Source organism: Notechis scutatus, chromosome 2 (genome assembly GCF_049901735.1).
Source record: "Notechis scutatus isolate UNSWTSFEM ecotype Mainland chromosome 2, rNotScu1.2, whole genome shotgun sequence".
Classification (NCBI taxonomy): Eukaryota; Metazoa; Chordata; class Lepidosauria; order Squamata; family Elapidae; genus Notechis; species Notechis scutatus.
Window position 1 is genome coordinate 109,877,261 of NC_142010.1, and position 27,181 is coordinate 109,904,441.

Consider the following 27,181-nt stretch of genomic DNA (forward strand, 5'->3'; position numbering starts at 1 on the left):
TATAGCTGACTTATGATGGATATCATATTCTTTTAATGCAAGAATCCTGAAGGATTACTGAGACAAGGATCACTGTACTTTCTCAAAAGACAGGCTTGTTTAAATATTGGATCATTTTATGTTTAATTAATGCTTTCCAGTAAATTACTTAGAATCAGTGTTAAACAATTAAGCAATTTAGCCAAACTTTGCAAATTCCTTTTTAAACGTAGTTGTTATACTTGAACCCTCTAATATAGGAGGCAGTTTGGGTGACATGTTGCATATCTTTTCCTAAAGACCAGCAATTTCATATGAGAGATCTTTAAGACTCCTTGGGTGAATGGTTAACTATCAATTTGCTGTCAGTAAGGCCCAGGACTTTTTCTTACTGCTATTTGTCTCAAGTTTTCAAAATCTTATTTTTTCAAAAAAATGCCTTGCCTTTTCACTTAAGGGTAAATTCAGAATGTCTGCACATTCATTCATTCATCTATGAAACTTGAATGTTACCCAACTCCAATGATTAGAGGGGAGGCAAGAAAATTACAATAAAACTAATTACCAAGAAGGAAGAAAAAAAGAAGACAAAATAGTGGATAGATAGTCTTCACGGCTTTTCTAAACAACAGTAGAGTGAGGGCCATCCAGATGTTGGAGAACCTCAATCCAGAAGGCAGGTGCTTCTACAGAAAAGATTCACTTCAGGGTCTTTTTAGATGACATTGATTAGTCGAAGAAATCCTGCAAGATTGAATTGGCTGGGCAGATACTTCTTTATTAGTTCCATTGTCATGCTTTGCTCTCAAGCAGATTTATCCTGTGCTGTCATATAAATAATAGTGACTCGACCTCAGCCAATTGAAACAGCTGGCTGACCATTGTTGGGCTTGGAAAATGAGCAGAGCTGATTAGTACTAGGATGGGAAACCACTAACCAATCTCAGTAGCATAAACCAGATCAGGAAATTATTTTAAAAAATGGAACAAGACAGTGACAAACTATTTCTGCAACATTGCCCAGTAATATAATACCACCAAGAAAATTACACCAAGGCGTATGTAAGGTCATCAATCAAGCTTGACTTGAAGATCTTTTATCTTTTATCCCAAGTTGCTGATATATAATTATTGCCATTGCAGCTCAGGTAAGGACATGGCTCTTTAATGATGTTAATGGCATTGGTGTACCATACCTTTCTTGGAGCTTTTGTAAGAGATTATTCTTATCATATTAGAATGTGAATAGTTGATTATAAGATGGGGAAACTTCTCTCTTGGATATAAGATACAACATTGACCCCATGAAGGACTGCATGAACAAAAATAGGTACTATTTTTATGGAGCCTTTGAGACTCCTGTTATGCTCTGTGATCTGATGTATATACTAATTAAGTCACCATCTACATGTTATATATAAGATATTATTTGACCATTGTGTAAGCTATTAGGAGCCGTTAGCTTTTCCCATGGTAGTATTAATAGGTCAAAAGGCTGAGGCAGCCTAACCTAAATAGCTCTGGTAGTAAAGCTGGTGAGGTCACATAAGTGGCACTACAAACCTTAGCTGACCCATCCAGCAATTGCAAACTCTCATCTGTTTGTGTTCTGTCCTTCAGATGACTCTCTGAAGCATCCTTCTTCCTGCAGGGAATGATACAACTGCTGGTCAGTGTGAATAGGTCAGGATTATTATCTTTAATCCTTGAAGGTCCCTTGCGTAAACAGGTTTAGGATGATTGAGGGAAAGTTTCAGTTCTGAAACGAGTGAAAACTGTGATAAGAGATATCTATATCTATACCATACCATATATCTTGCTTTGGCAGGTTGAAAAAGTCTAATTGGGGAATGGACTGTTTCCAAAGCCACCAGCTTTGATTCCAATCTGAATCCAAATCTCACAATAGAAAATTTTCATTTCCGGGGCTTTTTCTGGAGTTCAGCGAACAACTGAAGTGTTTTTAAAAACGGTGTGAAAGAATTGATTTAAACATTTGGATCAATGGCAAAGTCCCTTGTGGATATGCCAAACTTCAAACAAGCAAGGGGGTTCTGTACAAAAACGTGTTTGGTGTGTGTGTGTGTGTGTGTGTGTTTGTTTGTTTGTGTGTGTGTTTCGGGGTAATTAATATAAAATGAAATAAGACTGCAGAGGCCTTTGGGGAAAAAGCTTTCAGCATTCACAAGGACAGGTTTAAAGAGAATAGTGCCTTTAAAGTTGATCTGAAGGAATACAAAAACAGAATTAGTTTTAAATCCACCCAGAGAGTTTGAATGTCTTTTTTTTAAAAACAACAACAACAACAACAACTTTATTTTGCAGGATTACCAGTATAGGAAAAGGGTCAGTAACTTATGAGGTTACCAGAAGTCAGGCTCCCAAACTATTTCACTTGGCTTCCTGTCATTTCTAAGCAAGCTCCAAGACTTGAAAATATTTTTTAAAAAGAGACTGGAACAATGTGCCCCTCCTGACAGTTTTTGCTTCATGTCCAAACTGCTTATGCCTAAGACCCCATTAATGTTTGGTTCTCCTTCTGTTTAGAAAAAGATTTTAATCCATTGTACAGACATTGGTCCTATACCCTCATATGGAAATATTGCCTGTAAAGTGAAATCTGAAGTGTTTCCCATTCTAATTAAATACAATTTCCTGAAAATGTACAAAATAATACTATATGTATTATTACCTTTACATGTAGTCCTCATTTAAAGACACATTTGGCACTGACAGGCCTGTTGTTAAGTGAGATACCATGTGACCACAATTTGCTTTTTTTTTTTTTTTTTTGGCTGATTTCCCATTGACTGATTGTTAGAATAGGAGTAGCTCTTATATATTGCCCCATAGGGCTTTACAGTACTATCTGGATGGTTTACAATGTCAGTATATTGCCCCAACAGTTTGGGTCCTCATTTTACCAACCTCGGAAGGTTGGAAGGCTGAATCAACCTTCAGCCCTGACAAGATCGAACTCCAGGCAATGGGCAGAGTTTGCTTGCAATACCCCATACCACCATGACTCCTTCCACAGCCTAGAAGAGGGGTCTCCAATCTTGGCAATTTTAAGAATTCCTCAGTCTGCCATGTTGGCTGGAGAATTCTGGGAGTTGAAGTCTACAAGTCTTAAAAGGGCTATGTTTGGAAACCCCTAGTCTAGAAGCTGACTGTGAAGCTCACAGGTGGCAATCATGTGATTGTGGGATGCTGTGGCATTTACCAATGTAGTCACATGACTGCAGGGATGCTATAACAGTAGTAAGTATGAGGGGCAGCCATAAAATTGCTTTTCAGCACCCTCACAACTTTGAACCGTTGCTAAACAAGACTGTCAATTAAGGGAGGACTACCTGTAACCATACTATTGAAATCCCCCTTACTAGCTTAGTCATATTAGGAAGGCAGGGTACAAATGAATTAAAATAAATAAATATTGATTAATCATAGCTATCTGGTTGATGTCTAAATTATGTGTTCCTGAGCTGGAGGGTAAAAACAGTTTAGTTGTAGTTTTGCATTATTGTTATTTATTTATTTTTTGCCTGAGTGTCCTTAGAGTTTTTATATTGTTTCGATATTGTTTGTTTTTCGGCACCTAGAGTTGCAGACCTGCGAACCAAAACTAATTAGTTATTTAATCACATTACCAAGCTGCTGTGCCTCCCTGAAACCATTTATTGTTGCTCAATAAATGTCTAATATGTTAATCTATTGATCCATCACCCTTCCTAAGTCTTCTTTCCCAACCTGAAGCTTTCAAAGTATGTTGAGACTGCATTTCCTCTGGTGGCTGGGGGTGATGGTTGGAAGTTACAAAGAGGATGCCTTTAAATGTGGGGAAGATTGCCTTTAATCAAAAGAACGCAAGGGAGTACTCAGTTTTAAATTCCTTGCTTCTTTCTTTATTACAGGTAGTCAAATACCTTCTGGTCCAAGATGGCAGACAGTGATAAAAATGGAAGCAGCCGTTCTAGCACCAGCAACAGTCGACTTCAGAGCAAGAAGCCCCCCAACCTCTCTATCATGATCCCACCAGTGAAGACCGAAGAGGAAAGCAGCCAAACAATGGTATGAATTACTGAGATCCATAAACGCCTGTGAGATTTCCACTGCTATCTGAAAAGGTGTCTCTTATAATCATACATTATAGTAGTGCAAAAAAAAAAATGCTTCAGAATCAAAACATTCTCCTTTCAAGTGTGAAACCGGGCTGTTTCAAGCACAAAGCCGTGGTTGGTGCTTAAAAGCCAGTTGCTCTAAGTTAAAACACTTCACAAATGCTCCTTATGACCTGTTTCACTCTTGGAAGCAATCTGATATGAGCCGTTGTTTTGAGTCTCAAAGAACTGGCTTTCACCTCCCATATGGGAATGATCATGGATTGTTTACTGGTTCATTGTTCAACCCCACCATCATAGGCTTGTGTTAACACGATGACACCCAAGAAGGGAGTGGGACCACTGAAATACAGCTCTCCTAACTCTCAACCTTTGTGCAGAAGGATACAATGCTCCACAACTTCAAACGTTGCTGGAAGATCTAATAGGAAAACAGGAGTTGCACTCCCCAGTCAAGTTTTAATCCTGTTGACCCACAAAAACAATCATACCATCTCCACCCATTCTAGATAATCTGCTTCAGCCAGGATCTTTTGTGCCTATCGTCTTCTGTAGAATCTTCCCTGAAAGGAGAAGATGAGAGGCAGGATGTAAGTTGTCTAATAAGAGTATATTCACGTCTTCTGGCTGCAGTATTCAAACATGCCAATATGGTGCAGTGTTCTCTCCTTATAGGGTGGTTGTTAAGAGGTTCAGGCTAAACTGGATCTTGTTGATCAGACTTGATTCGTTCCAGTAAACTATTCCTGAATCCAGATTGTCTAATCTGTCTTTAGATGGACCGTCTGCCAAAAAGCCACTGTGTAGTAATAATCTTTGAGATAATCAGCCAGTTGAATTACCTTAGCTCAGGGGTGTCAAACTCGATTTCATTGAGAGTAGCATCAGGTTTGTGTTTGACCTCAGTGTGTGTGGGGGGGCTGGGGTGTGTGGCCAAGGTGGGCATGGTCAGCTCGACATCACTCATGTTCGAGGTGTCTTGTGGCCCGAGTGCTCTGGCAGCAAAATAGGGGCTCCCGAGCTCCATTTTCACTGGCAGAGGGTTGCAGGAGACTGTTGCAGCTGAAAATGGAGCTCAGGACCCCGTTTTTGCTGGCAAAGGCATCACGGACCGGCCCTTCGCTTTTTCCAGGGCAGCCCCACGGGCCAACTCTAAGCACCCCTTGGGCCAGATCTGGGCCCCGTGCCTTGATTTTGACACCCCTGCAGGGGTGGGATTGTACCAGTTCGCACCTATTCGCTAGAACCGGTTGTTAACATTCTAAGCAGTTCGGAGAACCAGTTGTTAGAAGAAATTACTGGCCTAATCCTGTAAGGAAGGCAGGAAGGAAACATTCTGGTGTTGCTTACAGAAACTGCCTCTCCGTTAACCCTTATTACATTCTTGGCAGGACTAGACTTCCTGTCTCAGGAACTTCTCTAGAGTTTTTTCCCCCTCCTTTGCTGGCACTTTGCTTGTGTGGAGTGACCATTCAAAGTTACAATGGCACTGAAAAAAGTGACTTATGACCATTTTTCACACTTACAACTATTGCAGCATCCCCACAGTCATGAGAGGCCAGGCGAGGAGATGCACGCCTCAATGTGAGTGATATTGAATTGGCCATACCCAGCCAATAACATGACCATCAAGCCACGCCCATGAACTAAGCCACACTCACAGAACCGATTGTTAAAAAATTTGAATCCCACCCCTGCACCCCTGCCTTAGCTTTTATTACATTGGCTTGCTATACCGCACCATTTCAAAGCATTATCTATTCTGCTGTGCATACTCACTAGGCTAGTAACAAGGTAGAATGGATCATATAAGTGCAGTATAAGGTAAAATCTTTTGTAAGCTCCAGCCAGTTCTTTGGTATTCTACAGAGATTTTTTTGTGAATGTTGCACTTCCGGAAGTAGAAAATGTCATCCATCCCATCCCTTATTCCATTGCATTTTTTCATTTTCTCTTTCACTGGTCCCTAGGTTATAAACTGCTCAGAGGCAAGTGTGTAATTTGATCTGTGTACCATTTTACCCTCACACAAATATCTATGCCTGATTAATCAGCTTGCTTATCTAGCCATGAACTGAAGAATACATCCTGATCCCTCCCTGATCAAGAAGTATGATTTTTTTTTTTTTTTGAGAATTCACAATTTGTGTGGATAGTGGAGTGGTCTCTGGATCAACTCGCCCTCCCCAACTTCTTTGCTGATGACCTCAATGTCTCTTTTTAGCTTCTGAAAAAGAACCCAGCTCTTCAAAAAAGTGTGAGCCTCCAGGAGTCGAGGTTGAAAAGACAGGGCAGCAACTTTGAAAGACATCCCGCCTTGCATAGACAAACCTCATTGTCCCAGAGTATTCGCAAGTAAGGAGAACTTTATCCTAATAACGTGTTAACTTGTCATTATTTATTTGTCTGATTTCTTCTATTTATTCAAGCTACCCATCTCATAATCATGACTCTGGGCAGCTTACAGCATTTAAAAACAAAGCAATGGTGTAATATGAAATATAAACAACAGCTGGGGATAATTTGTGAGTCTGTGAGTGTTTGATTTTTGTGCATGCTGTGCTGTAAGTAACATTAAAAAGACTTGGTAGATATTTTTGAAGCTCTTTCCGGTCCTTGTAAGTGAACATAGACTCACTGAATTCATTTGTACACTAAGCACACTTTCCTCTTGAGAACATACAGGCTCCCAGTTTAATTGAATGCCATGATGTTTGCAATCAGTGCTTTAAGAGTCGTGGTGGTGCAGTGGTTAGAATGCAGTACTGCAGGCTAATTCTGCTGACTGCCAGCAGTTCGATTCACACTAGTTCAAGGTTGACTCAGCCTTCCATCCTTCCAAGGTCGGTAAAATGAGGTTGTTGGTGACAATATGCTGACTCTAAAAAACCACTTAGGGAGGGCTTTAAAGCACTGTGAAGTGGTATATAAGTCTAAGTGCTATTGCTATTGCTTTAAAAGATTAGCCAGTGCTCGAATCTGGACCTTGCTCAAAACTGAGACCAGTGTCAAACAAGGGGAAATAAGGCTGAAATATCGACTATTTCTTGTGAGCTATTTTACATTATATTTAGATCTCAACTTGCTCATCTTGCAATTGAGATTTTAGTTGCTAATCCATATGGTCATTAAATGAGTCATCCCATGATAAGGCTTAATTTTACGATAATTTTTATCATGGTTGTTAAGGAAATTCATCACAGTTATTAAGCAAATTACATGGTTCTTATGTGAATCATGTGGTCATTAAGTGAATCTGACATCCCCAGTTGACTTTTCTTGTCAGAAGCTGGCTGAGAAGTTCACAAACTGTGATCACATGTCTGCAATAGGCTGTAACCATTATAAATGCAAGCTAGTTGGTCAAGTGCCCCAAAATGCAATCACATGACTGCAGGGATCACACAAGGGTTGCAACTTCAAAGACAGGTGCCACTTTTTCTGAGGCTGTAGTAATTTTGAACCATCCTTAAATAAATGGTTGTAAGCCAAGCACAACCTGTATGTGAGATAGCTGTGTTATTCCTTCTCTCAGTTGTTAAGAATGACCATGGCTGTGATGACCCAGGGTAGGATACAAAACAAACACAGTCACAGAAAACAGGTGAAACCCATTTTATTCCTTCACTTTGCTTCCAAGCTCCAAATATCCTTGACGGAAGACAAAAAACTCCCACACAAACAATTACAAGAAGGAGGAAAAAAGCAACACAAACCAGGCAAGATAAGGGCTGGAGGACGTCTACAGATAACAGAACACACACTGGGAAGGGCGCCAAACTCAGAGAGGAAGCATAAACTAGAGATATTTCCATGCTTTGTCTTCAGCGCTCACCCGTACGCATGTCCGTCCTCTTATTCAATTGTTACAGCTGCAGCCCTTGAAGAGGATCAAGGCCCTCTCCTCCTGAGTAGACCAAGTCTCTCCCTTATCCTCTCCTCCCTGCGTGCCCTAGGATGGAGAGGGGATGGGCCTGGGTCCTCCTCTGACTGCTCAGCCGGCCTCTGCTCTTCCCCAGCCTCCTCCACAACCTCCGGAGCCACACTTCCACTCCCTGCCGTGCAGCTGTTCCTCCTCTCCCTCAGAGTCAGTCTCCACCAGGGGCATGACAATGGCTTTTCATAGAACAGAGCCATAACAATTTACAGATGCTAAGAAGGAAGATAAACAGAAGAAAATCTAATCCATAAAAAGTGACTTAGCCCCACCATCAAATTGGTGTGCTTTATCACAGACTAGATTCTGGTTTTTCCCCCCTTAAACTTATTTTGAAGATTTGATGAACAAAAAATGGATATTTCTATCCACAATTCTTCATGTTTATTATGTCAGCTTTAAAAGTGTTCCCTACAATCCCCACCCCCCAACCCCTTCCATCTGCGAAAACACATCCATAGATCTTCCATTCCTGGAAGCAAAACTGGATAAATGTTTGGGCCTGGGTGGATTAGGTGCGGGGGGGCAGTTAGTTTCCTAAAACCTTGACGTTGCTTGTGAAGCCATGGATGCCTTGTGACATTTGTCTCCTCTTCGCTATACTCAGAGGAGCAGCGCAGTGGTTTGGCGTCAGCAATGACTGGGATGGAAAACAGCAGAATTGGCAGCGCAAGAGCCTTCAGCACTGCAGCCTGCGCTATGGAAAACTCAAACCTGCCTACAGGGAAATAGAAGTGAACAGCCAGGAGGTGCCTTCTTTCCAAGGCACAGAATCCCCAAAGCCAACAAAAATGCCCAAGGTAGGTGTCATTGCACAAGAGAGTCGGTAACGCAGACAAACAGGCATGCTAGATTTGGCTGTAGAAAAGAATTTATAATCCATGTATTAGATGTACAGCTTGAGGGGAAAAGGGCCACCAGAAAGTCGGAACTTCCTCTTTTGAAGATCTCCAAGTTGAGCTCACTGCCAAGTGAAAAAGTCTGGTATCAGGCAATAACAAGCTCCACCTCAGGGTCTGGGAAGCCACCGTCAGCCAGAGGAAATCCTATCGGATTAGCTGAGGTGAAGAATAAGATGTTCAGGAGGCCAGTTTATGGCTGTGAAGGAAATTTCCTGTTATTATCCCACCTCATTTGCCACTGAGATGATGGCCTCCTCCTGCTGAATGAAAGAGTTGATCCTAATTCTCCCTTCCTGTAAGGAAATTTAAAGGTGTGATGGGCAGCCATATTCTCAGAGAGAAACGTCATCTGTTTAAAAGGACTCTATATCAGATGATGGGGAAAAACATTGAAAGGGATCAGAGAGATGTTGGTCAGAAGAAATCCTAGGAGAATCAAACATTTGTCTAAGGCACCATCCCATGGTTGATACGATTAAAATTTAAAGCAACATTCCTGTTCCATTTCAGCGCTGAGTACGAGACTAATTGTTTCAATTGTTTTATCCTTTCAGATTGTAGATCCTTTGGCCCGAGGCCGTCCCTTCAGGCACCCAGATGAAGTGGATCGTCCACGAACCCCACATCCTGTCCTCCCCCCTCTGACTCCTGGCGTTGTGTCCTTGACATCATTAGGTAGTGTACGGTCAGGCTACACCCACCTGCCCCGCAGGAAAAGGGAATCCGTGGCCCATATGAGCTTTAAGGCAGCTGCAGCAATTATCAGAGTGAGTTCTAGTTTTGTGGTAAAACTCTGAGCTTCCGTTCTTTACTTCTTAAATAATGGTGTCAAGGATGTGATATCAATGTGCTGCTTCCTTATCTTTTCTGGAGAGGGAAAAAAAGTTGTAGATATACAGGATTTCAGTTCAAATTTGAAATGGAAAATAAATTAAATCCCAGTTTGCAATTATCTCTCCAAGTAATTTTTCTACTTCTGAGATTGCCATATGTGTCTGGAGTTATATTGGGTGGGAGGGCATTTATGTTTTTTGCTGGATTCTCTACAGTTCCTGGGGATGATTTTTCTGAAACGTCACATTAAATATATATATATATCTTATATATACATCTTATATATACATCTTATATATATATTATATTTTGTTATGCTGGTGCTTCTAAGTTTGTATTTGAACTCTGGAATTCAGTGAATCCATGAAAGTATAATTGCCTTGACAGACTTTGATGATTTTCATACTCCAAGCTTCTTAAAGTTGAGGGTTATGAAATGGGTTGTCCTGAGAAAGGCCACGATCAAAAAAAGAAAATTGTGTTTGGTGGGAATACAAATAGGCACACAATGATGGTATATTCCCCTTATAAGACTTGAAACCCAAATTGGTAGGTGCATAATAGAAGTGAAAGCATAGTCTCAATTCAGAATACAGGTATCACCAGAGGGAGCTGTTGTACTGCACAGAAAAAGAATGGAAAGGTAGATTTAGCGACATTTGGCTGGAAGGTGGATGCTATGTAAAACCTCCTACTTCATAATTGGAACCAATATTAATATAATTGGCTTATACCCAATGGACCATGCCACAAAACAGATTTACTGAAATGAAGCCTGTAGCTATCTTGACTTAAACTATATCTCAAACCTGTTTGGATACAGCTCCAGAGCGTTTAATCATGTGCCAAGTCCTGAGCCTTCCTTAGTAGGCATCTTCCCCTTTTGGAAGGAAACTTCAGGACTGATTGTATCCCCATAACTCTAATTGGAGTTGAAGTTGCTTGATAATAGACTGAATCATTGATAGGGAGTGTTTTGAACCTGACCATTCACTAATTCCAGCTTGTTTCTTACAATAGGGGCGTTCCGTTCTGGATCCTTCAGTGCAAAAACGCAGAGGCAACAAACGGAGCTTTTTGTATCCTAGCTCCATGGACGATGATGTGGTAGATGGCATGGATACATTTGACTCTACCTTCTTCAGTAAGGCAAGCATGGTTCCATGGCCTTCCTGTTACATTCTCCTCCTCTGCTCTGACAGCTCTGTTTCGCTCCTTCCATGGTTCCTGCTGTCCTCTTGTTAAATTTGCAAAGGGAAGGAACTGCCAACAGTTCAGCAAAATCGTTTTATGGATTTTGACAGCTTTGTCGCTTCTTTACTGAGCCTCCCTCCGTTCCCTCTTTTTCCAGTTTGTGATGCTGCGCTACCTGTAAATTAAAAATCTTTTGTGCCATTTCAAAGCAAGCCTTTGTTTCAAGCAAGTGGTACACTTGGGGGTGGAGGGGGTCTTCCGATCATCCTGGGAGAAGCTGAACCTTCAGCCCTGTGAAGTAAAACAGGCTGCCAGGCAAAAGAGATTTTTGAAAGTTCCTAAGTCTTTGATGCCGTCTTTCCAGCCCAGATCTAGTAATTTTACTATTGCTTAGGTATCAATTTTTTTTTTAAGTGGATATGTTAGTATGATTAAACCATTCATGATTGTCTCACCCCTTCATGAGAATACAGCCCCAAGGACTGCTCTTCTGGAAGAGGATTGGGATTTTTTTCAGAGATTTTTTTTTTTTTTTTTTCATGCAAGAAATAAAATAGGCATGGATAATCAACAGCCCCATCCATATGTGAATAAGATCATTCCTGAAGCTAGGCAAAACAACAAATAAAATCAGTTACATTTCAAAATAAAATATAACCTAGTCTCTATTAATTAAAACATATCATATTTAGCTATACAAACTGTTAGGAACTTGAATATTTTATTAAAATATTCCTTGCTGTAAGATATGGCCTTTTCACCATGAATTTAAAGGAGGCAAAACAGGTTCACCAACAGTGTTCCTCTAGATAAGCTTCCAAAGTGGGTGATTTAAACTGACCCATGCTTGCCTTGAATTCCTGTTGATTTCTATTGTATTCGGCTTGATTTGTACTGTACTGGTAGCATTAGGACAAGTCACAAGGAAAACAGCTGGAATATAAATATTTGGGTTGCTTTTAATCTTAGGCACGCCTGGACATGTCCTTTGCCCAGAGGAATTATCCAGCAAATGGGGAGGGGAGGTAGATCCATGACATCCTGCAGCTAGCATTGTCCCACTTTTAAACACTGGTCACAAAGTGATGTTTCTGATACAACACGAATGGCATGGGAAAGAGCTATCCAGCAGGGTCTCTCACTGTGTGAAGGTAAGGCTCCTTCAACACATTGGATGAGGGAACTACTTTTGCCTGGCCTTGTTCCAAGTAATTGCACTCTCTCTAGTTTGAAGTGTCATTTGTTTGGCAAAGGCACTCCTGATGTGTAATATTTTTTGCACGGAAAACATTACAAAGGTCCACTGTGCTGCTATCTGACTGATTTCTTTATGTTCCTTTTACATTGCACTATTCACATGGCTTGCTAAGCTTTGCTAAAGCTTATGTGTGAGCATGCATGATCACATCTGCTGGTTCTTCTTGTAAATGAGCAGGGCTAGCAAATTATGGGTGGTGCTGCAGAGAGTAAGCCAGAGATCCTGGATCAAAGAAAATGCTAAATGTTGAGTTCACAGCCTGTAAGTTGTGAATTGCATGTGGACCTTGTGAACTGTGTATGAGTGGAGCAAAGGGGAAGACTGAGTATGAATAAAAGAAGATGCTTACATGTCCATGATATAAAATATATTTTGCTTAATTTCCCCTCCCCCGACTTTTCCCATATATTGATTCCTCTCACACTCCTGCCTTCCCTTCCATAATGAATTTTAATTTTAACTTACATTTTTGGAAACTAAGTTTCTATAGATCAGTGTTTCTCAATCTTGACAACTTTAAGATATGTGGACATCAACTTCCAGAATTCCCCAGCCAACCGCTGCTATAGATTGTCAATGAAGCGTACCCTAGGAATAGCTAGCGAGTACAGTTTACTTATTGTTAGCTGAGCTATATTGTGGCTTGATCTATCAGGCAAACATAAGCAGAGCATTGATTGTATGTTTAGATGCAAAATAAATTGTCTTCAAATGTCCTACATTAAACTCCTTTTTGATGATGTGAATTTTCATTGATTCATTGATTATAAACTAAACCTGTCATTACAAAAAAACAAAGCTAGCCCTTCTACTTTATTGAAATCTCTGGCTAATCTTTGACTGTAATGATTCCTTCGTTCCTTCCTTCATTCCTTTCTTAAGTTTTCGCGGGTACTTACATGTATGGTGTTCAGCTTTGTTCGGTATTTTCCCACATCATTATAGTTGTGCTTTTAAAGTTGTAGCATTTAGCAGAATCTCATCTGCCATCATCAGGCTTCTGTATTGTGTGCGCCTGTGAGTCATAACGGCTGTGAAAGTCTGACTCACAGACGAACACAATACAGAAGCCTGATGATGGCAGATGAGATTCTGCCAAACGTGCTACAATTTAAAAGCACAACTATAATGACGTGGGAAAATACCCAACAAAGCTGAATACCATACATGTAAGTACCTGCAAAACTTAAGAAAACAAATATATCTATATCTGTATCTATCTATCTATCTATCTATCTATCTATCTATCTATCTATCTATCTATCTATCTATCTATCTATATCTATATCTATCTATCTATCTCTATATCTGTATCTATATCTATATATCTATATAGAGAGAGGGGAGGGGGGAGAGAGATCCTGTTTTTTGAGCTAAATAACTCTCCCAGGATGCTTCCCTCCTGATATGACTAGACAGCCATTGAAAGACTTCCTTGTGTGGTTCCTGGGTTGTATGATTAAAGTCCCCTTGCCTGGAAATTCTGGCAGCTGCAGCTCATCATATCTTGGGGTTGGGGGGAGGGTGGTGGGTAAGGGGCATTTATAAAGAAATGCAATATTTTTCCTACGTAAAATAAGATACGGGCAGTAATTCATAATCCAGCAGCCAGTTTGTGTTTGTTGCTTTTTCTATCAGATGTTATGAAGGTGTGTATAATTATTTATAGATAGATAGATAGATAGATAGATAGATAGATAGATAGATAGATAGACAGACAGACAGACAGACAGACAGACAACAGTGTTTGCCAGAATGACTGGATCCCTCACTGAACAAGGTATACAATTCTCATTTTAAATGGGGCCACGAGGAACAATTCCCCTTTCTTACAGGTTGATGCACACGAGGAGATGTGCTCCATGCAAGATGATGTATTTGAATCCCCACCTCTCTCTGCTACTGTCTACCGTGGGCTTCCCTTGCAAGAAGACGGCAAGTCGCCCGAGGCCGACCTACCTTTCCAGTGAGTCTTGGAGACCCATTTAGACTGATAGAAGAGAAGCATAGCCTCCTGTTCATAGGAAATGTGCCCTGATTCATGTCACCAACTGTGAGCTATTGTTGCCACAATCACCTGGAAACAAAGCTTTCCTACTCCAGAGGTGATGTGAAGCTACTGAGCAAAAAAAGCCCTTTTCCTCTATGGCATTCTTGTTTTTGGATTCTTCTTTCTGTAAAGGCTACTTTGTCACAGCAAACCTTTTAAAACAATCCTAAAATAAAGGGCTTCCATTTGTCAATAACAATTGACCTGCCAGTGAACTATAAACTCTACTGCTGCTTTTGCTGCTTCGGGACTGGATTATAAATATAGTGGGACCTTGGGTCACGACTGTAATCCGCTCCAGGACTTTGGTTGCAACCTGATTTGGTCGCAAACAGAAGCGAGACTAGACTGCGCGTGCGGCTACAGTTCTGCGCATGTGCGGAAGGGGAAATTGCTGCAGCAAAGAAAATCGCAGCGGCTGTATTTGATCGGCACCTGAGGATCTGTTCGCGACCAGAAGCAACAATTTTCCCAAATTTTTGGTTGTTACCCGATTTGCTCGTGAACAGAAGCATTCGTGACCCGGGGTTCCACTGTACAGTGTTTTAAGGTTTTTATAAAGTACGTCATCCTGACAAGTATGTGAAGGATGGAGACAACATTTCTATTATGAATATGAATATTACTTTCACTGCAAAGACCATTTAAACAGCTTTCCAGTAATGGGCTTTGCTCAGAAAGTGAAAGCTTTGGAACAGGAGAATATGAAGCAGGGAACTAGCCTTTTGAAACAAGATTGGCCACTTGAATTGCTTGTCTTAAATGCTGAAGACATTTACACCTAAGAGTTGTAGACCAGTGGCCCCCAACCTTTTGGGCCCATTTCTATGGGGAATGGTTTTTCCCCATTGGATGTGTAATTTTATGTGTTGCCTGCATCCCACCTATGGGACGTCACTTGTTTGCACAGCCCAGTTGTAACTTTGAACGGTCCATGGACCAGAGCTTGGGGGGGGGGGTTTGTTGTAGACAATGCTTGAATTGCTTGCCTTAGATGCTAAAGATATTTACATCTGAGTGTTATAGAGAAGGTGACAGATGCAAGGAGGAAAAGACTAATGCAAGCATAGTGGAGGAGAGGAAAGATGATATTTAAAAATTCAGAGAAGTAACTCTGATGCACTGAAGAATCAAACAAGATGCTTGAATCTTGGTCATCTTATCATTTCCCAGAAAGAATTTCCTGTTCGAGATTGAACTTAGCTCAATCAACTGCTCCTATTGATCATCTTATCTTTCTCTGCATAAAGTAGTCATTGAAAAAGAAAACATGCTGTGGTAGAGGGGAGGCAAAAAGAGAACCGATTACAGGTAGTCCTTGACTCACAGTCAAAATGGAACCCAGAATGTTGCTAAGTGAGAGACTTGTTAAGTGAGCTTTGCCCCATTTTATGATTTTTTTTTGCCACCGTTGCTCAGTGAATCACTGCACCTGATAAGTTAGTCACCTGGTTGTTAAGTGAATCTGGCTTCCCCACTGACTTTGCTTGTCGGAAGGTCGCAAAACATGGTCAGATGAACCCCAGGACACTGCAACTGTCATAAATATGAACCAGTTGCTAAGCATCTGAATGTAAATCACGTGACCCTGGGGATGTAGCAATGGTCATACGTGTGAAAAATGGTCAGAAGTCACTTTTTTCCAGTGCCGTTTTAACTTTGAACGGTCACAAAACTGTTATAAGTCAAGGACTACCTACTGTCGTTGCATGGGGCCCATGATGCTTCAAAGACCTACACATTTGCTGAGATCAAGGAACATATGCAGAACACAATTAATTCTTAGAATCCTGGAATCATTCTACGTCTATCTCTGCTGTCTTGCTGTCAAACTCAAGCTGAGTTTTCAAATATGTCCTTTCTTGTTCTGCAGGCATGGAGGAGCCATTGCCCTCAAAAGCCTCCAGCAAACAACAACTGCTCCCAAGAGGGGCACTCGGATTGCTGCCAGGGTGAAGAATTTTGCCTTTGACCACAAGAAGCGCTACTATGGGATGGGAGTGGTGGGCAACTGGTTGAACAGAACGTATCGTCGGAGCATCAGCAGTGTGGTACGGTCACAGCTGGAGATCACAGACAGCCACAGGTAGCAGCAGACCACCAAAGTTCCAGGGTGACTATGGATTAGTCATTTTCTTGCAGTCCAACCTGACCCAGCTGGATTGCTAGGGGGATGAACTTAAAGGAGTCCTTTTTAAGTGCCTCTTTGAACTCAGAGAAGAAGTGGGATAGAAATGCAACATATCAGTAATTAAGTCACTCCAAAGAGTGTCCGCCCATAGCAGAAATAAACGATCTATTTGTAGGTGGGCAAGGAGTATATTTCAATTGGGGATATTTTGCCTGCAGAAATTATCTGTCGTTTTGTGTTCTTTTCCCTGTTGTGTCCTGGATGCTGCACATTCATTGTCTTTTGTGGATCAGATACTTCCTGAATTAGCCATGCTTTCTAAAGGTTTAGGTGTAGTGGTAGCAATGCAGTGATTAGAATGCAGTATTGCAGGTTAATTCTGCCAACTGCCAGCAGTTCGATTCTCACCGGGCTCAAGGTTGACTCAGCCTTCCATCCTTCCAAGGTTGGTAAAATAGAGATTGAGATTATTGAGGGCAATATGTTAACTTTGTAAACAACTTAGACAGGGCTAGAAAACACTGTGAAGCAGTACATAAAGTCTTACATGTTCGGATTAGTTTATGTAATCTCTTTCTTAATAAAGAATATCAGACTGAGATTTCTCTACAGAATCCTTTCGGGTTACTGACACTTTCCACTACCTTTTCTTTCTGTTCTGTCTGAAACAGGCCTTATTTTACGTACTGGATCACATTTGTCCACATCATCATCACTCTACTTATCATTTGCACTTACGGATTTGCTCCAATCGGCTTTGCTCAGCATGTGAAAACAGAATTAGTGAGTCTAATTATATTTCAGTACTGCTTACTTTGTGATTTCTGTGAAATGTGAAAACATCAACATCTTTTCTATCCTGTCTTTTAAAAACCTCTGGGTGACCAGCTACTATTTCAAAGATATCTTTGTATATAATTAGTGCTTGTTTAGCTATTTCCTCATTTAGTGACCATTCCCAATTACAACTGATGAAAAAAGTAACTTTGCAACCAATCCTCACAGTATGTCCTTTGTAGATCAGGAGAGCAAAGGAAAGCTAAAGTAAGATCGTAAGCACAGTTACTGTTTCACTTAGTGACCATATCATTTAACAACAGGTATTCCCAATTGTGGTCACTAAACAAGGACTACTTGTACGATGTAAACTATTGAAAATAAAGCCTGCATATGTAACCATTACATATTGATTACAAATGAAGATTTTTGAAGTAAAATGCAACCTTTCTCCAAATGCTCAATAGAACAACATGATTTTAATTCATATTTTAAGAATTAAAAAAATAATAATCTAATCTACTGAACTAGTCACACACTGCTCTTTGTATTAGCCGGGTAATGAATTGGCACCCAGTCAGTTCAAGCAATCCTGATACTGGGAGCAGGACTCTGTCTGCTAGTCTTAAATCAGCCTTCCTTAATCAGTTGCCCTGCAGGTATACTGCAACCATTATTCTCAGAATTCCCAGTCAGAAGGGCCCCATAGCTGGGTCAGCTGAGAATTCTGTAGCTCCATTGGATCTGGAGGAAGATCCCGGAGGGAGACACCCTGGATTTTTAAACCCTTGGGACTTGAAAGTTCAAAACAGCAGGTCAAACTGGACCTGAAAACTGACTCCCTCTCAATGTCGATCTTCTCAGGTATTTTCCATACATCTAGCAGATCCAAACATGGGGTATATAACATGCTGTGGCAACTGGAATGTCCAGAAAATCTTCAGAGTCCTCTAGTAGATAATATTCTATGTTGAATGGCAATAATTGGCCCAATGCCAAAACCCTAAAATCTGCAGCCAGAGAAGCCAAGATTTGCATACTTTTCTTTTGGCAATATAACTAAGGCAATAATTGGGCTAAGATTCTTTGATGCAATCTATGAGCCACGAGGCACCATGGTTAGACTGTAGTACTGCAGGCTACTTCTGCTAGCTGCTGGCTACCAGCTGCCTGCAGGTTGGCAGTTCAAGTCTCACTGGTTCAAGGTTGACTCAGCCTTCCATCCTCCCCAGGTCAATAAAATGAGGACCCAGATTGTTGGGGGCAATACACTGAGACTGTAAAACCGCTTAGAGAGGGCTGTAGAGTACCGGGAAGCCGTATATAAGTCTAAGCGCTATTGTTATTGCTACCCAGAAAAAAAAATGCAAGACTACATTCAAATGCAGGTTAGAAAAAAAAGGAAAAAAAAGATTTGAAATGGTTTCCCTTGAATAAGTCTTCTTCAGTTTTGCTATGTAACCCTTTTTGTGAAAGGTTTTGAAAATATGACACACTCAGATGGCCACTCCCACTGACATCTATCTTTTGCCATTTACGGGGAAAAGGTCCCATCTAATCTCTACCTTGAAATACTTGCTATTTCTTTGACTGTAGAACTTCATCATTGTTTTGCAGATACTACGAAACAAAGGTGTGTATGAAAGTGTGAAATATATCCAACAGGAGAACTTCTGGATTGGTCCAAGTTCGGTAAAGACTGTCTTTTTTTTCCTCCCCCCATTGCTTTCTTCTAAAAAGAAATTTCTGCCATGTGCTACTCCAAATGACTCATTGGATAAGAAGTCTGTAACTTCCTGGTCTGAATTGATTGTAACCAACTAGAGCAGGGGTGTCCAACCTTGGCAACTTTAAGACTTGTGGACTTCAACTCCCAGAATTCCTCAGCCAGCAAAGCCTTAAAGTCTTAAAGTTGCCAAGGTTGGAAACCCCTGAACTAGAGCAAAGGTAGAGACCCTAGCAGATGTTGCTAAACTACAATTAAGCAGATTCCCTTCTCAACAACCAAGCTGTAGTTCAGTATCTTGTCATCAGATTTTAGTAGTGTGATTTTGCAGGTTCTGAAGGTTCCAAAAATTGATGGCAGCTGCATGGTGCTCACAGGTTGTTATTCCCATTGGAGACATGGACTCCAGTGTATCATATGATCACCAGCTGCATCACATGAAAAAATAGACTGCTCCCTATCAATGGGTATTTTCTCCATCTTGGCATTAGTGGTTTAATTTCTCTCACATATTTTTCAACCCTAATTGAGAAAATATACCACAAAAAAAGAAGTATTTAAGGGCCAGCTGAGAATGTTAACTACTCCATTGAATTCCCAAGAAGAATATTTTACATTTATATATAAGAGCTGTAAGGAAAGGGACACATGCAAATTCTTCTGGAATGCACAACACATAGTTCTACTTAATCCAACGTTTTCATGAGACCCGGAAGAGGAAGAATCTATAGGTGGCACTTTTATATTTATTACCGTTATGGAACATGCATAGCAATGCATCCATCTTCCACAACAGTAACAAAAGGGAGCATGCAGCTTAGCCCTTTAAGTCATCTCAGCATGCATAGTTTTTGCTAAAGTCCTCCACCACTCACTGGGATGGGGTGGGAGGAGACGTTACCTGGCAAAATCCTTGCTTCTTGAATGTTTTTCACACTGCCGCTTTCTATTTCAGATTGACTTGATCCATCTGGGAGCCAAGTTCTCCCCCTGTATCCGGAAGGACCAACAGATTGAGAAGCTGATTCAGAAAGAGAGGGAGAAAGAGCATCACTCTGGCTGCTGTGTCCAGAATGATAACTCAGGCTGTGTTCAGACTCTGCGTGAGGATTGCTCGGTAAGAGCATAATTCTGACAGCTGATAATTGACCTCCTTCAGACTGGGGTTTGAAATGACGTTGGGACTGCGTCTTCCAGAATTCCCAACCACTAGGTTTCAAGTTGAAGAAAGCTTCCATACGACTTTCATGAGCTTTGAGAATCATGATTTAATTCTGCCATAATTTTTTTCCTGTGAGGTTAGTGACCACTGTTTTCTGGAAATAAGGCAGAGGAAAAGCCGATTAATAAAATGCACACTTAAATTCTATTGTAGCAATCGCGTTTCAAATATTGTTAACAGTTCCAGAATTCTCTATTTTTATGGACTGTGCCTGGTCATGTGATTAATATAATTACTATAAACTTTAATTTAATATAATTACTATACATTTTAAAAATAATAATTGAAGCCACCCTCCATGTTTTCTAGATCTACTTTACTTAATTTTTATAGGGTAGTTATTGTACTTAAATAACATTCTCAGTGAAGGTGATCATGGTCATAAGGGAGATCACATGTTGGAGAAAATTATATAAGACTTCTGATGAGATTTTTATTCCTTTAAAAATCTGGATGTGTATATTATAGGACTATTGCTTGTGGATACCGTGATACATAGTTTACAAAGTCATTTTTTTTCCTCTATAGGAAACATTAGCCACATTCGTAAAATGGCCAGACAATAATCCACCAGCTGTTGACCCCAGCAATTCAAGTCAGAGAAGGATATCAGGAGCAGTTTGTTCTCAGGATCCCAGGTGAGACATATCTTCACCTCAACAAAGTTATGTGCCTTAAGAATAAGATGAGAAGGGGAAAGCATGGAATGTAAGATGTTATGGTATTTCTAACTGTTTATCTTCCAACAGGACCTGTGAGGAACCAGCTTCAAATCCACCTCATGCCTGGCCAGATGACATCACCAAGTGGCCAGTAAAGATCTTTCCTTCCTACCTACTTTCCTTCCTTTGAAACAACTGAGTCTCACTGAGCTTGATGGCGCTTAAATAAATCATCACTGTTAATTGTCTCACTAATTTCTATGTCAACTGAAAATGATTTTATGTGAGAATAAGAAAGAAGGAAGCTGTTTGAGCTGTTCGTTTGCCTGGTTACCTGGCGCAGCAGTTTGCTTCATAGAGGAGTCTGCCTAATGAAAGAAGGAACTGGGAGTTCCTGCGTGCATGCATGGTTTTTTTTTTTCTAAGTAATACCTATTTATCAAATTCAAACAGGGTGGGTTTTGGTACCCTGTTTGTACTTCTTACATGGAGTGAGACATTGAATTGTAGCAAGAGAGTTTCTAGAACCACACAAACTAGGATAAAATGGAAGGGAAGTATGTAGAGGGAAAAAATGCAGTGTAGGGACTGTGAAATCCTTGGTGCTATCTAAGCTTGGCTATTTGCTTTAGATGTTTCATTACGCAACTAGTTAACATCATCAGTACCAGTGTGGGTGTCTCGTGTTAATCCTTGCTTACATGGATGTTGGCAAACAATCAAGCAACAAATAAGGAAATACCAAGAAGAAAACCATATCTCCACCCAAACAAAGTAGGACAAGCTCCTGTACTTATTGCACAGCAAAACTTACACTCGCTAGCTGTCAGCCCTCCCAGGTAAACTAGACAGGAAACACGACTAGAAGAACTAATTCTATTTAATTGTAAGAGTCTTACTAGTCTGAAAGTACAAACTTGCCATATCCACTTTTAACTGCCTGATCAATTAGGGCGGGCCCTTTCTAAATTTCTTTCTCTGACCCCTAAGCTACCGAGACTTCTGCCTCTCTTGCCTGCTTCCAAGAGATCATCTCACCTCCTCATTCCCCAAGGTCATCTTCACATTCCATGGATGATGCTAGTTAGGTAATGAAACATCTGCAAGCACTAAGGATTCCACAGTTCAACCCTGTGCCAAAGACCCTCTGCTGTTGGAATGAAGGAACTTCAGATGCATGTTTTTATGTAGCATGTGTGCAGAAGTGTCCACACATATAGCCATACCCTAGTCCACTTTTCCATGTAAACAAGTCATAAGGATACAAGTAGGAATCTTTGTTTTCTGAGCCCAAGTTTCAACAAAATGAACAAACTATTTTAATTATATGTTTGCTATCTTGGGATATGGTATTGGTGGTGGTGGTCTTACTTTTCCATCGCCTAAAATATAACTCTATACTATAGGTAGCTATGCAAAATTAAAATAACATTGGGTGTATCTCCCCCATCCCTTTTCCCCTTTAATTGTAAACCTCTTTTATTTACAGATATGTACTGATCAGGTCAAAAGTAACCACACTGGTTTCTTGCATATGGACTGTGATATTAAAGGAAGGCCATGCTGCATTGGAACCAAAGGCAGGTAAATGCTTGTGATTTGGGGAGCGTCCAAGAGTTGTTTTTAGCATCCATGAAAATCTTTCTACTCCATTTTGGGATCAATTTTAAAGCCTGCCTGTATAGAAAGTTTTTTATAATTCCCTCAGCATTGCTTGGGATAAAGTGTATTTGATTAGCATCCATATTTAAAATGAAGAAACGTAGCTTACGGTAGTATTTTTCAAGTTTTGTTGTTCAAATCTGTTTAATGCAGTATTTGAGGCTGTTACTATTGTTTTAGAATACAGACCATATTACTGATTAGAAACATTGAAGTCATTGAGACACTTAGTCACCAAGCTATTTTAAGCCTCACAAATTTCAGTGAGACTTTGTTATGGCTAATTCAATTTCTAAACCCTCACAAAAGGTTCCTTATTCATCAGCTTTTCAACCAACAGAGTTCACTCTGCGTGACCTTAATGCATCTGATTAAGAGAGCATGCCCTAATAAATTTGTTACTTTAAAATGCTCAGATCACTCAAAGAAATTCTAGAGCAGAACTGATCTTCAGGCAGTTAAAAAGCTATCTGAGAATTCAGTGGGATGCATTGTACATGAAAAAGTCATGTTGAATGAAGTATAATTTAGGCTTAATTTGCATAAGGTGAGAACAAATAATGATGTTTCCTAGATTCAGCAAGATGCTTAAAGCATGTTATGGGTTTTGTTTTTGTTGTCATATTTAGAAATCTGTTTGAAAGATATCATAGCTATGTTCACATAACATAGCATTCTTTGAATATGATGATGGGACAGTGTTTGCTAGATAGATGAGGGAATCTTCAGCCCTTCAGGTGTTGGACTCAAATCTCATTAGACTTTAACAGACTTTAACAATGGCTGTTTTGTGATCATTAACACAAATCTTGATTGTGCAAGACAGAAGCTTTTGTCAGTCCCAAAACCAAGAATGACACACGGTGATTCTTCCAAGCTGCGTTCTTTATTGTTTCACACTTAGAGACAAAATCTTGCCAGACTGAACACTCCAGTATCTTTATCTACCCCCTGTGGACTAGTAGGGAGGGGCTGTCTTCATCCTCTTTCTTTCATGCATAACATTTGGATTTAGTAGTCTCTTACTGTTCTGCAATGCACCCTCCCTCCTGGGGATCCATCATATTTTAATGGAGAATTGAAAATTAGTTAGCTAAATTGTTATTGATTGGCGAGTTGCAAAATGATTTGCAATTGAATTGTTCCAGGCTGAAGCATGAAACTTAACTGCTCTGACCATCTTAGAAGCCTTTCAGACTCAAAGCAACCTTTTGGGGTCTTTGAAGCTAAAAGAACTTGCAAGATATTTAAAATTGCTGTTATAAGTTTGAACAAGTGTTTTGAATTCAAAACATTTTTTCACATGGCTATTTTTAAAAAGCATAAGCAACCAAAGTGGCTTACAAGAATGAAATTAAATACAAATATAAATTGCAATTGTCAAGTCAGTGTAATTAAATCCATACCACTGAAATCAAGATAAAAGAAGGGATGATGAATTAAACTGACTCTATTGCTCTCTTTATATTAGCTGTGAGATCACAACTCGGGAGTACTGTGAGTTCATGCATGGCCACTTCCATGAAGAAGCAACTCTTTGTTCACAGGCAAGTAATGTCCTCAGGCAGTTTTCCTTGTTTTGACACTTTCAAGGGAAGTTGAACTTCAAATCCCAGCAACTGGATCATTTAGTGGGAGTCAGATATGGGAAAGGCTATCCCAAAGTGTGTTGATATCAAATGTTTGCCCTGCACTTGCAGATTAAGGCTAGAAGAGTAGTATTTCTTGTTTGGGGAAAGAGCTAAAGAACTTCAGAGGAGGGACAGCATCAGGATCTGACCTCTTAAGTAGTTGCTAGGCCTGAATGTCTCAGCAAGGTTCACAGATGCTGCCTCGGCTTTCAGTTAAATATCCATAAGCTAAGTCGTGCCAAGCAGGTCAAGGCAGGTTTTGAAAAATGCCTTGGCACCACACTCTTAGAAAGCACTGTGGTAAATTGAAAAGAGAGCTAGTATGGATGGATAGGACTTCAGATGATATGGGCGAATGGAGGTGCTGAAGCTTGTCCTGGGTTTCACGCTATCTCCTCTTGCTGTTGGAGTGACCCTTGGGGTGCACGCATCTTGTAGAGAAGCGTGCCAGTGTGGGGAGACTCAGGTCGCGGTGTGGAAAAGGCGATTCTCATCATGACATAGAGAAACACTGTGGAGGCCGACAACAAGAGACTGTCAGCAATGGCGGTCCTAAAGCCTTGATCGTTGCATACAAGAGGAAGCGAGTGAGTGACAGACTGTGGTGAACGAAGAGTGCGAGTGAAAGAATTTGCGATCCTGATTGAGCGTTGAATATTGGAGTATCTTAGTCGGAGCGAAGCCCCAAAACAGGAGCCAAAGCAGATATGAGTGGCGGCGAAAGCGAAAGGGCTCGTGAGACGGAAGAGGGTAAGGACGTGAGCAATGGGACAGAGAAGATAAGAGAATCAGAGGGATCTGAGAGACTGATAATAATTCGGGGAGGGAAAAAAAAGAAGAAGAAAGAATAACAATTTAATTTAAGGGAACTTTGAAGGATTTGAAATTGTGGACTTTGGGGAAAATTGGAAGGATGAACTCGAGATGTGGGAGACTTGAAGTAAGGAATTAAATTACAACCTTAAATATTCCACGAATGAAACTGAATAATTTACTGGTCCCCTTTTGGATTATTGGACTGGAGCTGTAGTAAGTGGAGAAGATTTATTAAAGAAAGAGACTATTTGAACCTAAAAATTGACTTGTAAAACTTTCAAACGAAAGGAGAAACGACTTCAGCAGAAAGTGTGGTGAGATAGTGAAATCAGAGATTATAAATTCTTGGCGAACCAATTAAACCAAAAAGGTATCATATTTAGATGGCTAATCCCAGAGATAATGCTAATCACTTGGGAAGAAAGAAAAATTAAAGTAGATTCCATGGAAAAAGCCCAAGAATTCTACAACGATTGATAGGCCATGAAGAATCGAGTAGTAGAGACAAGTTAGAAATGAATTCGCAAGACAACCAAGACTACCAAAAAATAGAGATGGGAATTATAGGAATTCGAAAAATAAACAACATCAAGAGAGAGAACCGAAGATGCACAATCAGCCACAAAGAGAGACAGGAGTAACTACAAGACAAAGAGCAAGAGTCAATTAGGTGATGGATGAAGAAAAGAAAATACTATCAATTAACATAAATGGCCTAAACTCTAGGATAAAAAGGGAAAGAATATTAACCAAATTAATTAAACAAAATGCAGATATAATATGTTTACAGGAAACTCATATAAAGAAGGAAGAAGAAAAATATCTAGAATGCCCCAAGCTAGGGAATTTGTATACGTCGCCAGCAGATTTTAGGAAAAAGAAAAGGATAGCAGTATATGTGAAAGACGATATGAAAGCAGAGCCAATTTGGATAGACCCCAATGGAAGAATTCTGGTGTTACAAATTTGGATTAAATCAATTCCAATTCTACTAGTGGTAATCTATGCCCCTAACGATAACCAAAAGGAATTTTTTAAACAATTACATGAGAAATTAGTGGAATTAGATAAAAGGAATATTTGCATCTTGAGGGATTTCAATGCTATTGTTGACCACCAGAAAGATCATAGTAGTGTCTGGGGGGAGAAGAAAAAAGAGAACTACCAAAAACATGTGAAGAAATGGTGATTGAACTAAATTTGATAGACATGTGGAGGAAATTAAACCCCGAGAAAAAGCAATTTACATTTTACTCCAACCCTCACCAATCATGGACATGAATCGATAAGGTGTGGATGAATGGTGAATTAGTAAATGAATTAAAAGAGATTGAAATTTTACCAAACGAATGGGCAGATCATAACCCAATTCAGATAGTGTGGAAAGGCAGGAAGAAACCAAGGAAAAGGTGGACCTTAAATACACAGCTAATTAAAGAGAAAGAATTTATGAATAAACTTGATGAGGAATTAGACAATTTTTTAAAAGAAAATAATAATGAGGCAACTACGAAACAGAATATTTGGGATAAAATGAAGGCAATAATAAGAGGCACAATGATATCATACACTGCTAAAAGAAATAAAGAAAAATATGCCCAACAAAATAAATTAGAAGAAAGAATCAAAGAATTAGAAATTCAGCTGCAAAACACCCCAAAAGATTGCAAATTGAAAAAACAGATGATAATAACTAAACATAAATTAAATTTAATCGAACAAGAAGGAATGGTTTCAAAGTTAAATACAGCCAGACAGATATTTTTGAACAGGCCAATAAACCAGGAAGGTGGTTAGCCTATAAACTTAAAAAAAGAAAAACAAAAAGATTGATCTACCAATTAATAGATGAGAACGGGATGCCCAACAAGGGATACAACAGAAAAAGAAATTGCATGTAAATTTTTGAAGATCTTTATAAAAAGAAGGAGGTAAATGAGGATATAATAAGAAACTATTTGGGTATTACTAAAGATAAAATAATCAAGGAGGAGATTAAGAAAATGTTAATTAGATATATTACGTGGCCCGAGTTAAAAGCAGCAATAGAAAACCAAAAGAACAATAAAACCCCAGGACCCGACGGGATACCAGGGGAACTTTATAAGAAAATAGGAGAACAAATAGGACCTCTCATGGTGGAAGTATATAATGAGGTCCTATTAGCAGCAAGAATGCCGGATTCATGGAAGGAGACACTGATATCGTTGATTCGAAAGAAGATTCAGATTTACGACATATACAAAATTATAGACCAATTTCCCTGTTAAATACTGATT

At 39.9% G+C, this 27,181-nt stretch overlaps 1 protein-coding gene across 1 annotated transcript in view; it reads left to right on the top strand.

Annotated features, from left to right (window-relative positions):
* RHBDF2 (rhomboid 5 homolog 2) overlaps positions 1-27,181 on the top strand; it is a 99,000-nt gene that overhangs the window by 58,121 nt on the left and 13,698 nt on the right. The window contains exons 2-15 of the mRNA XM_026667517.2: positions 3,894-4,050; positions 6,325-6,455; positions 8,645-8,837; positions 9,494-9,706; positions 10,794-10,922; positions 14,061-14,191; positions 16,149-16,361; positions 17,078-17,189; positions 18,801-18,875; positions 19,865-20,026; positions 20,660-20,769; positions 20,881-20,944; positions 22,283-22,377; positions 23,927-24,002. Of these exons, the coding sequence (XP_026523302.1) occupies positions 3,919-4,050; positions 6,325-6,455; positions 8,645-8,837; positions 9,494-9,706; positions 10,794-10,922; positions 14,061-14,191; positions 16,149-16,361; positions 17,078-17,189; positions 18,801-18,875; positions 19,865-20,026; positions 20,660-20,769; positions 20,881-20,944; positions 22,283-22,377; positions 23,927-24,002 (1,836 nt within the window). The 5' untranslated portion in view covers positions 3,894-3,918. The remainder of the gene's footprint in view (positions 1-3,893; positions 4,051-6,324; positions 6,456-8,644; positions 8,838-9,493; positions 9,707-10,793; positions 10,923-14,060; positions 14,192-16,148; positions 16,362-17,077; positions 17,190-18,800; positions 18,876-19,864; positions 20,027-20,659; positions 20,770-20,880; positions 20,945-22,282; positions 22,378-23,926; positions 24,003-27,181) is intronic.